Source organism: Balaenoptera acutorostrata, chromosome 3 (assembly GCF_949987535.1).
Source record: "Balaenoptera acutorostrata chromosome 3, mBalAcu1.1, whole genome shotgun sequence".
NCBI lineage: Eukaryota > Metazoa > Chordata > Mammalia > Artiodactyla > Balaenopteridae > Balaenoptera > Balaenoptera acutorostrata.
In genome coordinates this window covers 5,588,789-5,602,599 of record NC_080066.1, presented here as the reverse complement: position 1 = coordinate 5,602,599, position 13,811 = coordinate 5,588,789, and the positions used below count along the sequence as shown (strand labels likewise).

Genomic DNA, 13,811 nt, shown 5'->3' with positions numbered 1-13,811 from the left:
TTAGGTTACTGCAAAGCTAGGACAGGGAGAGAGATGGGAACAGGGAAAATTAAGATACCAGAAAGTTGACTACTGTCACTCAGACTGAACCATTTTTCTTGAATAAACACTCTTTAGATTATTGCAATTTTTAATTAATTTCCAGAGTTCTCAAAAGTTGATTTAAAATTTTTTTGCCAGTGTTCTCATTGTTTTTCTGCAAGAATAGATTTTCAGAGGCCTTTACTCCACCATTCCAGAAGTTTATGACTCTTATACAATACATGTTTGAATCTTGCTAGGGCCACCAAGAAATGAATGTAAAATTTACAGGACTAGGTCCTAATTACTTTATCCTATTACTATATAGGCTGTAGAAGTTTAAAAAAAAAGTAAAGTAAAAGCAATTTCAAAGTATAAGATCCGAATATTATCCAATATCTTCAAATGTTAAGATTTTCCTTTACATAAAATATTTCTTATCTTGAATTTATAAAAAGCAGTTATCATACTAACTATAAGCTGTTAGTGCTGTTTGTCAAATATTCCATTTTTCCTCACTTCCAAACATACGGTGAAATTGCATTTCCTAATACTTCTGCGGTTGGGTGAGGCCATTTGACCAGTTCTGCTTTATGAATCACAAGCAAAATGACATGTATCACTTTTAAGCTGAACACTTTTAGACTGAGGCATGCCAGGGCTCTCTTTCCTCTTGCCATGATCACAGGTAATGTCCCAAACAATGTCAGATCCAACACCCAGTTAACCCAAGAGGGTAACATGAACGAGTGAGAAGTCTTGTGTTTTTCAGCTAGTCAGAGTTTGGAATTATTTGTTACTGCAGCATAACCACATACGTCCCGACTGGTAAGCTAATATTTTCCTACTTGACATGTTTAATTTCCTTCACATGACTCTAGTCCACATTAGGCTTATTTTCCTTTGACTGCTTTTTGCTTTGTCATTTAATCATTTAGTTACTCTATCATTATTTAACTGAATGCTTTATGTTTGCCAATTACTTTTAAACTCTTGGAGAGTAGAGATTATATCTTGGTTTCCTTTCTTAGTTGGTATACACTTACCTCAGCATGTCTATAATAAACCTGCTATAAATATTTGTTGAATTAAATTTAATGTATGTTTGCATAAGGAATGCTAATGTTACAGTGTTCAATATATTAATACATTTTAAAACAGTAAGCTTTTTTTTCACTTTAATGAAAGTGTCAGAATGTGCTATGATCATGAGATAATCATTTACACCAACTAGGTAACTAGTTAACCATAAAATTTTCTTATCCTCTTATTTTTTCCTTTGCTTGTTTTTCATGAAGAGAAATGTGATCTATAATACTACACTATACTCACTCATCTACTTAAATCACATAATTATGGAATATATGTATGAGAAGAGAACTTTTTTTTTTGAGTACTACAATATATTTATTGATATAATGTTTTGCATGAGTGATTTCTTCTGTAACTTGAGATTTGTGGACATAAAACTCAAGTTTATGCTTAACTTAACTCAAGTTTACTTATAAGAGCTATCCAGTCTTAAATGGATAGCTCTAAATTACATTTGGCAATCTTGCTGATGGCTCTTTGCTCTTAGATAAATAGATTAATATTTTAAGGAAGAGTTTCATAGTCAATGTTATGAAAGCACCTTGCAAGAGAGGTGAAAATAACATCTCAGGACAGAATGCTAAGAGGCATTAAATAAATATAAGTATGAATTACACCTTCATCTGTGATCTCTGCTGGTACAAATTCCCAAGAAGCTAGAAGCAAACAGACTCTAATTTTTTAGGGTCTGTTTAGTCTTAGAACAAGTTCAAAGTCTGAATATTCTTCACTGAGATCCTATGATAATATGTCCCAATCAAATATTTCAAGGAGTGAGAATATGCCATGAGAAATATCTGCTGAATTTATTCTATGTCAACCCTCAAATTCACAAGAGCCATTCAAAAGTGTTTAAACAAATTTTCAAAAGAAAAGCGCAGTCTCCCAAAACACAGCTTACTGAGGGAATTTAAAATGTCTTAAAAATAGTAAAATGAAGCTTAAAATTTAGGCCAACTTTACCTTGAAACATGAGGGTTTACAACCAGCTAAGGACACAGTGAAGCATTTCTGAAGGCACACTTAAAATGTAACATAGAGGAAAAACAGTTACTTCCATTAGTTAATCCTAGTGTGTGTGTGTGTGTGTGTGTGTGTGTGTGAGAGAGAGTGTGGTATTTGCAAACCAAACTTTCAGAGATCTCTAAAGTGATTTCTAGAAATTGTAAGTAGAATATCTTATGGACATCAAACCCTTAATTATTATGGAAAATATAATGCAAAACCAGCATTTTTTGAAATAAACATCTAATCTTTAAGTATTTATGAAATTAAAAGGACACCTGAACATATGGAGGAAGGGTTTTGAGACTGTAATTACTCTTCTTATTCATTTGTGTATTTGGCCCTTATTAGTAGGAACCTTTGAAATATTACTCTCCACATATCAGCCCCTAAAAAGAATTTCATTTATTACCAAACACACCTGTAGCAATCGTAGGTAAAGGTCCAACAGAGGCATTCATTGCAAACCACTCCAAAAGGAATCCTTTCCCTGAGATTGAAGAGTCAGAAGAAAACTGAAATGTCAAAGAACTTCTAGTGGAGCTCAAAGAGTCAGTCTGGGTACCACAATAGGTTCCAATCAGGCGGGAATGAATGCCAGCCCCATCATAAATCTGCATGGAAAAGACAGATAATAGAGCACTGAACTCAGGCAATCACCTCTATTTTTCTTCATAAATAGAAAACCAAAAGGATCACTTATTATAATTTTACCATCATGGAAAAAATGATAAACCAGTAAACATTATATATCAGTTTAAAATAGAAAGTGTCATGAAGTATAAACTATGATTGCAAGTAATTAAATGTGTTTTTAAATTATCTATATCTTTCCTGCAGAATTATATTAGTAACCATGTTCCATGTGATATAGCTCATTATTCGATTTACATAAAATTTATGGGTGGAAAAGTAGGAACCAGGATAGTGGCACAACAACAGTGCTTATTAAATGTGCTTTGGGGCCTCAAAAGGGAGGAATTAGGAAGAAAGGGGAAAAGTAACAAGAAAAAGGAAAAGTCTAATGAGAGAAAGTGGCCAGGTATCCTGAAGGAGTTCACATTTCCAAAGAAGTAAAGAAGCAGAATTAATAACAACAAAAGAATCACAGCTTGTGAGGGCTCAGCATACTCAAAGCATGCAAGAAATCTCTTTCATTTGGTTGAAAATGTTAGATTACATAGTTAGAGACATATTTTGTGATAGTTTCCAAATACGTAATCTTGAGCACGTTTATTTTTTTCTTCACATGTGGATGGATCTCTCCAATTACATTTCACATCCTTCCCTCCATCTTGTAAATAATTTGAACAAGTTCGTTATAAGTGTTATTACATATTTCTCTATTGAAGCTACTATATAAGCTCAGATTTCAAATTAGCTAATAATTATTTCCAACTTACTGAACATCTATGAAGTACTAGGTTCTGTGTGAAGCACTGTGGACCTAAAATGAATAAGACAGAATCTTGGCCCTCAAGAATCTGAGAGTAAAATAGTGAAACCCATAGAAGCAGAAAGTAGAATGGTGTTTACCAGGAGATGGCGGGAGCGGGAAATAGGGAGATGGTCAAAGGGTACAAAGTTTCAGTTACGCAAGATTAATAATTCTGAAGATCTAATGTAGAACAATGTGACTATAGCTAATATTACCATGTATATACTTGAAATTTGCTAAGAGGGTAAATCTTAAGTATTCTTACCACACCAGAAACAAAGAAAGAAGATGGTAACCATCTGAGGTGATGGATATGTTAATTAGCTTGATTGTGATTATTATTTTACAATGTAAAATTGTAAAATGTCATATATCAAAAGACCTAGTTGGACATCTTAAATATATATAATATTTATTTGTCAAATATACCTCAATAAAGCTGGATAAAAAATAATCTGATAGCGTTTCTGGAATTGATGCAGTTGCCAATGTCTGGATGGCAATGATCACCACAATTTTTATATACTTATATTTACTTATTTTAAAATGACTGTTCGAATTTTTAACACTCTAACAGGAGAATAAACAGGGTAATGGGATATAAGATAGAATAAATTCTTAATTAAGACACATATACATGCTTAGATAAAGCCCAACAGAAAAATTACAATAACGCGGAAAAAAAGTTAGTTACAGAATCAAAGATAATAATTATACTACCAGAATTACCATTGTTCGGGTAACCTGGAAGGGGTATTCGTGATGTAGGGTAGACCATCCCCTATGACTTGTAAATGCTTGAACAGACATTAACTTGGATCTACGGTTGCCAATAGCAATTCACCAAAATGTATAAACATCAGTTGCTCTTGGAAACTCACCTTTAGTTTGTCATAATAGCAGTTGAGCGTTGCCTCCATGTCCATCTCCAAGATTCTACCATGGATAACCTGAGATTCATTCACATTCACTATCCATTGGTAATTGGAGTTGGGGGGGTAATTTCCGGGCCATAAGGGAGAGGCAATTTTCCCCTGAGTTCCCACAATATTATCATTGCCAAATACTAGGAAGGAAAACAGAGTAGTAAATCAGACCTACTTAGAACAGCTCTTTAGTCAAATGAAAGAAACAAAAGGCAAGGGGTGTTGAAAAGGATGGACTTTTAATTGACTGCAATTTCTTTTCTGAACACTGAAAGAAATACTGCTTCCCTTTTGGTTTCTCTGCTATCTATTAATTCTTTGGAGAAGGGTGATATTGTGAATGGAATTCCATCTCCTTAGAAGACTACATGGTGTGAAAACAAGCAATAGCGTCCCATGTAAAACTGGGTTCCCAGACCCCAGGGAACTTGGGGACTTGGGAAGGGGTATTACCAGCTCTATTCTATAATTTTGGTTTACCTATTTTACTTCATGTTAAAAAAGAACGAAACATGTTTTTTTTTCTTTAACTATGTAAGAGAAACTGACATTTTCAAACAACATATAGAGTAGCTATTAATAGTTAACATTCTATCCTATTAGAAGAATATCCTGTTATTACAATATCTGAGCACTTAGGAATATCCTAAAGTAATAGTAAACGTTTCTTGTGTTTTTTTAATTAATTTTTATTGGAGTATAGTTGATTTACAATTTGTGTTAGTTTCTGCTGTACAGCAAAGTGACTCAGTTATACATATACATACATCCACTCTTTTTTAGATTCTTTTCCCATATAGGTCACCATAGAGTATGCAGTAGAGTTCCCTGTGCTATACAGTAGGTCCTGATTAGTCATCTATTTTATGTATACTAGTGCGTATATGTCAATCCCAATCTCCCAATTTATCCCTCCCCCCTTCCCCTTTCCTCCTGGTAACCGTAAGTTTGCTTTCTACATCTGTGACTCTATTTCTGTTTCATAAATGGGTTCGTTTGTACCAGAGTAAACATTTTTAATTTGAGGAATATAGAGTTTATGGGATCAAATGAAACACATTTGATATAAGTGAAACGATGATACATTAGAAAACTCTCTATTGCAATATCATGAAAAATGTTTAACTTAAGATTAGGTAGACACTAGAGCTTTAAAAGAATGTTAGAACCACTGAGAATGCTCGCCCTGGCTCTTAATGAGTCATTCATATATAATTTAATTTTTCTAGTACATAATATAATAAAGTAATTCCACAGAGACATTAAATATAGGGGAATTGTTCTTAATGCATTACTGAAAACAGTGCTATCCTTCTAGTTTGTAGGACACATTCTGGAAGCCATCACTAAAACAGAACCAACTCACTGTTGGTAAATGCAGCCTGGAAGCCCACGCCACTGCCGGAGCCATCGGAGACAAATCTGATCCACAGGATGTGCCCAACAATGGATGAATAATTGAGAGGGAGGACGTTTCCACAGTATCGTCCCACCAAGTGACCAGTGGCGTTTCCTTCCCGGATCTCCACAAAATCTCTGCTACAGTCTTGAGACTCCTCCACCTGGAAAGTTCTGATTGGAAAAAACAAAATTAGGGAGTTAACTGACAAAATAAATTGTGGGATTAACCTGAATCACTTGCTGGGTTGACCTGTTTGCTTTTTAAATTTTTTCTTTAACTTTAATCACAGTGTCTTTTAGCTAACTTAAAACATTTCTTACACTCAAATTTGTTGAAATGGCGATTCAAAAGATACAAAGACAATTAATACACTGCCTTCAGGGAGTTTTCTTTCTGGGGGAAAATTGGGTAAGAAGATAGAAAAAAACATGTTAGAAGGCAGACTATCATGCCATCAGAGCTATTTTGAGGCAGAGGTATCACATGCGATTGTGAGGTTCAGTAATAGCTTGATGGAGAGATTTCTTTTAAAGATGGAAATGTAAACATTAGCTGGATTTAAGGTGCAAAAATGGTGGGCAGGGAATGCGTGCTAACCAAAGCACATATGCAGAAAGAGTGGGACATATTTAGAAATCTGTGAGAGGTCTCGTTTGGTTAGAATACTGAGTACCTTTAAGAAAACATTAGAAGACATAGCTGGAGCAGTATGATGGGTTAATTTTGGGAGAGCTTAAATGCCAATCAAAGGCATCTGTACTTAATTTCTGTAAAGGTAGAAAAAACATGGCATTTGCACTAAAACAGACTAGTGTTTAAGCATGGCATATTCAACTTCTTTATATTCTGCAATTATGATGACATGGGGGAATGGAGGGTGGGAAATAAGATCTACCTCATGTAATTGTCATTAGTCACATATATAAAGAGTCTGGAACATGTAGATGCTAAATGAATACTTTTAAAAATTGGCCTCAATGCTTAAAAAACTTGGATATAATCAAGGTAATATGGTGTTGGTGGGAGGGTAGACAAATAGATAAATGGAATAGAAGAGATGGCCCAGAGAAGGATCCACAAGTATAAAGCCAATTCAACCCAATTCATGGTGCCAAGTTTGGGCTTCAGAAGAGACTCTGAGGCTGTATTTGGAAATCACCTGTACACATATGAAAATAGCTGAAAACATGGCTAGATTGGGGGTTTAGAAATGAAAAAGATACATAGAGAGAGAGAGAAAAGATAAGAGCAGAAGCTTAGGGAACACCCATATTTTGAGTTCAGTGAAAGGAAGAGGAAGCAATAAACACAGGAATAGTCTGGAAAGTAGGATAAAAACAAGATCAGTGTCATGTCACAGAAGCCAAGAGAAAATTAAGGAGAGAGTGATGAAGGGTGTCATATGACAGAAAGATCCAGCATTAAGAACAGGCTATAGCAGGGGTCCCCAACCCCCGAGCGGGCGAGCAAATGAAGCTTCAGCTGCTGCTCTGCATCGCTCCCCATCACTCACGTTACCGCCTGAACCATCCCCCCCCCCACCACCCCTGCACCAAGTCCATGGAAAAATTGTCTTCCATGAAACCAGTCCCTGGTGCCAAAAAGGTTGGGGACTGTTGGGCTATAGGATTTGGTTACTCAAAGTAAATTAGTAACTTTTAAAGGAGCAGTTTTAGAGGGTCCACTATAGGATAATTTTTCACACATATTAAGGAGCAAATTAGATAATTTTTGGTGATTTCCATAAGACAATGAATTACAATGACAACAAGACAATAACAAGTTTTCTATAACACCCAACAACTAGAATTTATAAATTCTCTATATTTATATTTTTCATGTGCCCATTAATATGCATCAAAATGTATCAATATATAGTTGACAACAAATCAAATCTCAGAAAATATTAAAACTTTTAAAAAATATGTTCTCCGACCACTATAGAATAAAATTAGAACAGGGTAATAAAGAGATAACAAAAAGATCCCATAATTTGGATATGTAAAACAACTTTCTGTATAAACCATGTGTTAAACAAGAAATCATAATGGAAATTTAGAATATATCTAGGACTGAATGAGAGTGAACACATTATGTATTAAAACGGGCAGAGTTGAGCAGTAGAAGTGTGCTGGGCCCATAAAACTTAGGGAGTGTAGTCAAAGCATTATTTAGAGAGAAATTTATAGCCTTAAATGTTTATGGTAAAAAAGAACTAATACTAAGAAAAATGGACTAGATGTCTAATCCCAGAAGTTAGTAAAACAAAAAACAAACATACAAACCCCATAAAGGAAGTAGAAGAAATAACACAACATCTGAAATTAGTGAAACAGAAATGTAGAAAATACTAGAAAAGATTAAAAAACCAAAAGCTATTCCTTTGATAAGACTAACAAAGTATAATCCTCCAATAAGACTGACCAATAACAGGAGAAAGCTTAAGTGAGCAATATTACTAATAAGAAAAGGACAAAACAACAGATATACTAGAAATTTTTTAAATTATAATGAAATTTACTAAAAACCTATGCCACTAAATTTGAACTTAGACAATTTTTATAAAAATACAATAATATAACTAGTTGAAGAAAAAAATGGAAAAACCTAAAAATATCATTAAATCAATAAATATCAGTATTAAAAATTGCCTGCAGACAAAAGGAAACAAATACCTGAGCCCAGATTATTTTATAGAGGAACTCTACCAAAGCTTCAATAAATCAATATCCCAATCCTAATCTTGTGTATATTGTACAAAAAAAAAAAAAAATAGAAAAGAGGGGACAGAGTCCAACTTGCATAATGAAGTTAATATAATCTTGGGAGCAAAATCAGTCAAGGGAGGTCAAAGAAAGAAGAAGTTTAAGTCAATCTCACTTAATGCAGATGAAAAATCTTACATAAAATATTAGCTAAATCAATCCATCAATCTGTAAAATATGTAAATCTTAATAAGGTTGGACTCACAATGGTTTAAGATGAAAAGATCTATTACAACAATTCAACACACACACGTACACACAAAGATTTAAAGAGAAAAACAGATGCAAAAATATATGAAGGGAGAATCAGTGACAATTGCAGAAAAACATTCGCAAAAACTGAACACCCATTCATCACAAAAACTCTTAGAGGGGGCTTCCCTGGTGGCGCAGTGGTTGAGAATCTGCCTGCCAATGCAGGGGACACGGGTTCGAGCCCTGGTCTGGGAAGATTCCACATGCTGCGGAGCAACTAGGCCCGTGAGCCACAACTACTGAGCCTGTGCATCTGGAGCCTATGCTCCATAACAAGAGAGACCGCGATAGTGAGAGGCCCACGCACCGCAATGAAGAGTGGCCCCCGCTTGCCGCAACTAGAGAAAGCCCTCGCACAGAAACGAAGACCCAACACAGCCAAAAATAAATAAATAAATTAATTAATTAAAAAAAAAAAAAAACTCTTAGAAAATTAGGAATAGAGGGAAATTTTCTCAGCTGGATGAGAATTGCCCACCAAACACCTACAGCAAATATACTTAGAGATAAAAGTTTTTAAACATTTCTTTTAAATAAGAAACAACACAAGAAACCTTGCTCTCATCACTTTGTTGCATAGTATACCGAAGGGTTCTCCAGGGCAATAAGACAGGGAAAGGGGGAATGGTTGTAAAAATTGGAAAGGAAGTGCTATAAATCAATATTCAAGAGCACTCATTCATTCATAAATATCTACTGAGCACCTTAACATGTCAGGTCCTTTTCTAGGCACTGAAGATAGAGTAGCAGACAAGGGACAAAATTTTTGGCATTTCTAGAGAATGGAACAGTGGCAGGATAAGATAATATGCAAAATTTAATAGGGTTTCCTTATACCAGCAAATGAAAATTTACGAGATGTAACTTAGTCAACACTCATTCAACAATATTTGTCTCTCTACTATATTGCCAGACACTGGGACAGGACAATGAAGAAAACAGACAATGTTCCTTCCTTCGGGGAGCTTACATTCTAGAAGGAGAGATAGATAATAAACAAATAAATAGAAATATAATGAGGTAGTGATATGCTCTAGGAGGAAAAAACCAAGTGATTAAGGAGGGTTATTTTAGGTAAGGTGGACGGGGTACATCCATAATTTTTAAATGGGCGCCATTTTTAATAGCAACAAAAAATAAGATGTCTAGGAATAAACGTAACACAATATCTATAAGACTTTTACGGAAAAAATATGAAATTTTAGTGAAGGACATAAAAGAAGACTGAATAAACGGAAAGATACTCCAAGTTCAGTACACAGAGTCAATAAAGATTCTCCCAAAATTAATCTATAAATTCAATGTATTTCCAGTAAAATCAATAAGTATGGCTGCATTTATGTAACATGTAAAACAGAAAGCAGTATTATGTAGTGTGTATGGAGACATGTATATATATATTATTGATACATATATATAATAAAAGGATATAGACATGCATAGACGTGATACACATAAAATTCAGAATATGGGTCATCTCTGTGATGAGAAGGTAAGGGAATGTGACGCTGCCCTGTAATATTTTATTTATTTAAAATTAATTTTTAAATATAAAAGCAATTTAATTTTTTTTTAAGTAAATGAAGTGAGTGCAAACAATTCTTTTTTTCAAAAGTAACTGAAAGAAATTTTTGCTGAGAAGAAGAAGGACAAGATAAAGAGAAGAAGAAAGAAGGGCCTAGTAAGACTATAGAAAAAACTATTGGGAAGGAAAAAAAATGTCTCGAGAATAGAAAACTTACTTCCTTGCTGTGTATCTTTCAGTCACTGCTCAACATTATGTGAGCAAGACTTCACATGATGGTAAGTACAGCGCCCTCCCGGGGCTCTATCTCAGCTAACAGGTTAGGATGCTTAAGGTAGAGCTGACCAGCCTGGAGGTTCTGGGACCTCACTGCCCACTTTGGGATCAATGTATCAGGCTCACCTCTGAGCCGTCACTGCCGACCAGAGCCCTGGAGCAAACTGGTCAGCTCTGCTCTACCACTGGCTTCTCAAGCCAGATACTAGCGCTGGTAGGTCTCTAGCCAGACAGTGAGTCTGTGGCTCTCACAATCCCACCAAGGCGGGTTATTACAGTGTAGATCATCTGGCTCTATATTTCAGACTTAGTCTTAGCAGCAAGCTGTGACTGATAACCGAGCACAGAAGAAATCAGGAAAGATCCACATCAGGCTAAACAAACCACACATTTGTCTTACCTCCACTGCCCTCCTTGACAACTTAATGCTGCGTGAGACAAAGTTCATATCTACAATCATTTCTGGCAAATAATTGTTCTGAATCCACCCTTAGAATAGTTGCCAAGTTCGGCTCTTAAACTCAGGCTCAGCTTTATTATGATCATCATAACATTATCAACAATGTACAATACACTAAAATTGAGTTCTTCTGATTTTCAGAAGAAAGAAGAAGGGGTGATCGTTCTCCTCAGCAGGCGATTTATATGAAATTGCCCCTAAATCTTTTCTACTCAAAATGCTGCACGTGGTTTAACAGCATCAGCGTCACCCGAGAGCTTGTCTGAAATGAAGCATCAGGCCCCACCAACCAACTGAATCGGAATATGAATTTTAACAAGATCCCAGGTGATCAACATGCACAATAAAGCTTGGTCCAATGGTCTAGAGGATCACTAAGTGCAAGGTTTTTCTGGTTTTTTGTACCAGACTGGTATAATCCAATGCTAAATGTCACAAAAGACATTTCATTAGAAAGGATGGTAGGATGATACCTGTAAGAATCAAATTAGACTTTTTAAAAAGTTCTATTGTTCTTGGAAGTCTTTGGTTTAGTCCGGTTCATTTTATAAGCAAATCCATCCTCTTTCCAAACACTTTGGTTCAGACCTGCTGGTAAAAATATGATGTGGAACAAAAATAGTACAATCACTGTTTCTCATTATCTCATTTTGATTCTTGAACCTAGATCAATAGCATTTTAAAAGGACTCTGCCAGCATAAAATATATTTTCTGTTAATTCCTTTAAATATCTGTTTTATAAAAAAAATTCTTTGGGGGTTTTATTTCTCCCCCCTCCTTTTGTGTTATAGATGCAACCATAATTTCTCCAGCTTTTCTCCCTACTCGATTTCACCACCGTGTCCACAATCCAAACCCCATATTTTAGAACTTGACATATTCCATATGTTTTTCATATGCTTCTAACCCACCCCAGGGGAAGTTTCCAAGCACCCATCTGGATATAGTTTAGACCAGGGCAGAAATAACTCAGAGGCCTGGCCATAAAGCCCTTCTCATTATCATCTGCATAGAGAGGAGCATCTTGCATTCCACAGATTATACTTTAAAAATAAAACTCAAGCAAGGAACACAAAATAATCAAAATTAACTTCTTATGGATGAGAAAGGAAAAAGATGAAGCATTAAGATTTGTTTATACGATAATCAGGATTTAGTGTCCACTGAAGAGTAAAATGAATGAAACTGGCTTTTTGTGTTTATCTTCCACCCTCTAGGAGGAAAGCCCAGTGTAGTTCATTTGCATTTAACTCTGAACTGCCACACAAGATACTTTAGAAATGGCAGAGCGAGAGAATTGAACATTCATTGAACGTCAGGTATGCATCAGCCTTGTGGTATACATTTAAATTTAACATCTTTAATCACACCTATGGCCCTATATGGATATGATTATCCCCTATAGATGAAATGAATCTCTTTAGGTTTTAAACAAATAGCTTCTTGATATTAACTTATTAGTAACTTAACAAGAAATGGGATCTTGTCGGTCTTAAACATTCCCAGTACCTGGCCCAGTTCCTGAGAACCACTGAACATAAGATTGTTCAAGAATGTGAATGTGGTAAAGGCCAAGAGGAAAAAGACCAGAAAAGCCCTTTGATCTAGCAATTATGAGGCCTATTAAGCCATGTGAAGGACTTTGGACTTTATCATAAGAACAATGTTCATGGTTTATTCATCATTGGATATAAAACATCAATTATGGGAGTAACATGTGCTTTATATATGAAGCATCTAGCAAGGGTGTAACAAGTGCTTATGTGTATAAAGTAGGGGCTTAATAAATATTTGGTGAATAAAGAAATATATATATATATAGTCATATATCTATGGTCATATATATATATATTTCCCATAGAAAACTTTGTGCTTTTAGTAAAGACAAAAGCAAACAAAACCTCCTTCCCACGTGGCAACTTAAACTTTCAGGTGTTCAGAGGGTGTCTTTGTTTTGACACAATGCCAGCTGGACCCTGAAGAGGCACTGTCTGATTGATGGGCTAAAAGAAAGTAACTTGAGATGTTTGAATGTGGTCCACAAATAGGACTTCTCTTTCATGTTTAAAAATCCATTCCTGATGCACAGAATGACATGTCTAGAAGAGGAGCAAGACTTTTCTGAATAAACAGAGCAGTATCTCCAAAACAATCTTCTTCTCTCCAAGCAAGTTACTACTTATATTCTTTTCAAGACAAAATTATCAACCCCAACCAAAGCCCAATAATCTATAATACAGTAAAACAAAGAACTTTTAATTTAAAATGGCAATTTAAATACCAATGTCTTGGGACTTCCCTGGTGGCACAGTGATTAAGAATCCGCCTGCCAATGCAGGGGACACGGGTTCGAGCCCTGGTCTGGGAAGATCCCACATGCCGCGGAGCAACTAAGCCCGTGCGCCACAACTCCTGAGCCTGCGCTCTGCAGCCCGCGAGCCACAACTACTGAAGCCCACGCGCCTAGAGCCTGTGCTCCACAACAGGAGAAGCCACTGCAATGAGAAGCCCGTGCACCGCAACAAAGAGTAGCCCCCACTCACTGCAACTAGAGAAAGCCCACGCACAGCAACGAACACCCAATGCAGCCAATAAATAAATAAATAAATTTATAAATACCAATGTCTTATCATCCAATATTTATT

The 13,811-nt window shown here is 35.6% G+C and overlaps 1 protein-coding gene across 2 annotated transcripts in view; it reads right to left on the bottom strand.

The window, feature by feature from the left end:
* The window catches only part of CUBN (cubilin), a 290,843-nt gene that overhangs the window by 100,961 nt on the left and 176,071 nt on the right, over positions 1 to 13,811 (bottom strand). For both annotated transcript variants that reach the window (XM_007196413.2, XM_057544323.1), the window contains 3 exons: positions 5,849 to 6,054; positions 4,438 to 4,622; positions 2,540 to 2,732 (listed from right to left, as the gene is read on the bottom strand). In XM_007196413.2, the coding sequence (XP_007196475.2) occupies positions 2,540 to 2,732; positions 4,438 to 4,622; positions 5,849 to 6,054 (584 nt within the window). The remainder of the gene's footprint in view (positions 1 to 2,539; positions 2,733 to 4,437; positions 4,623 to 5,848; positions 6,055 to 13,811) is intronic.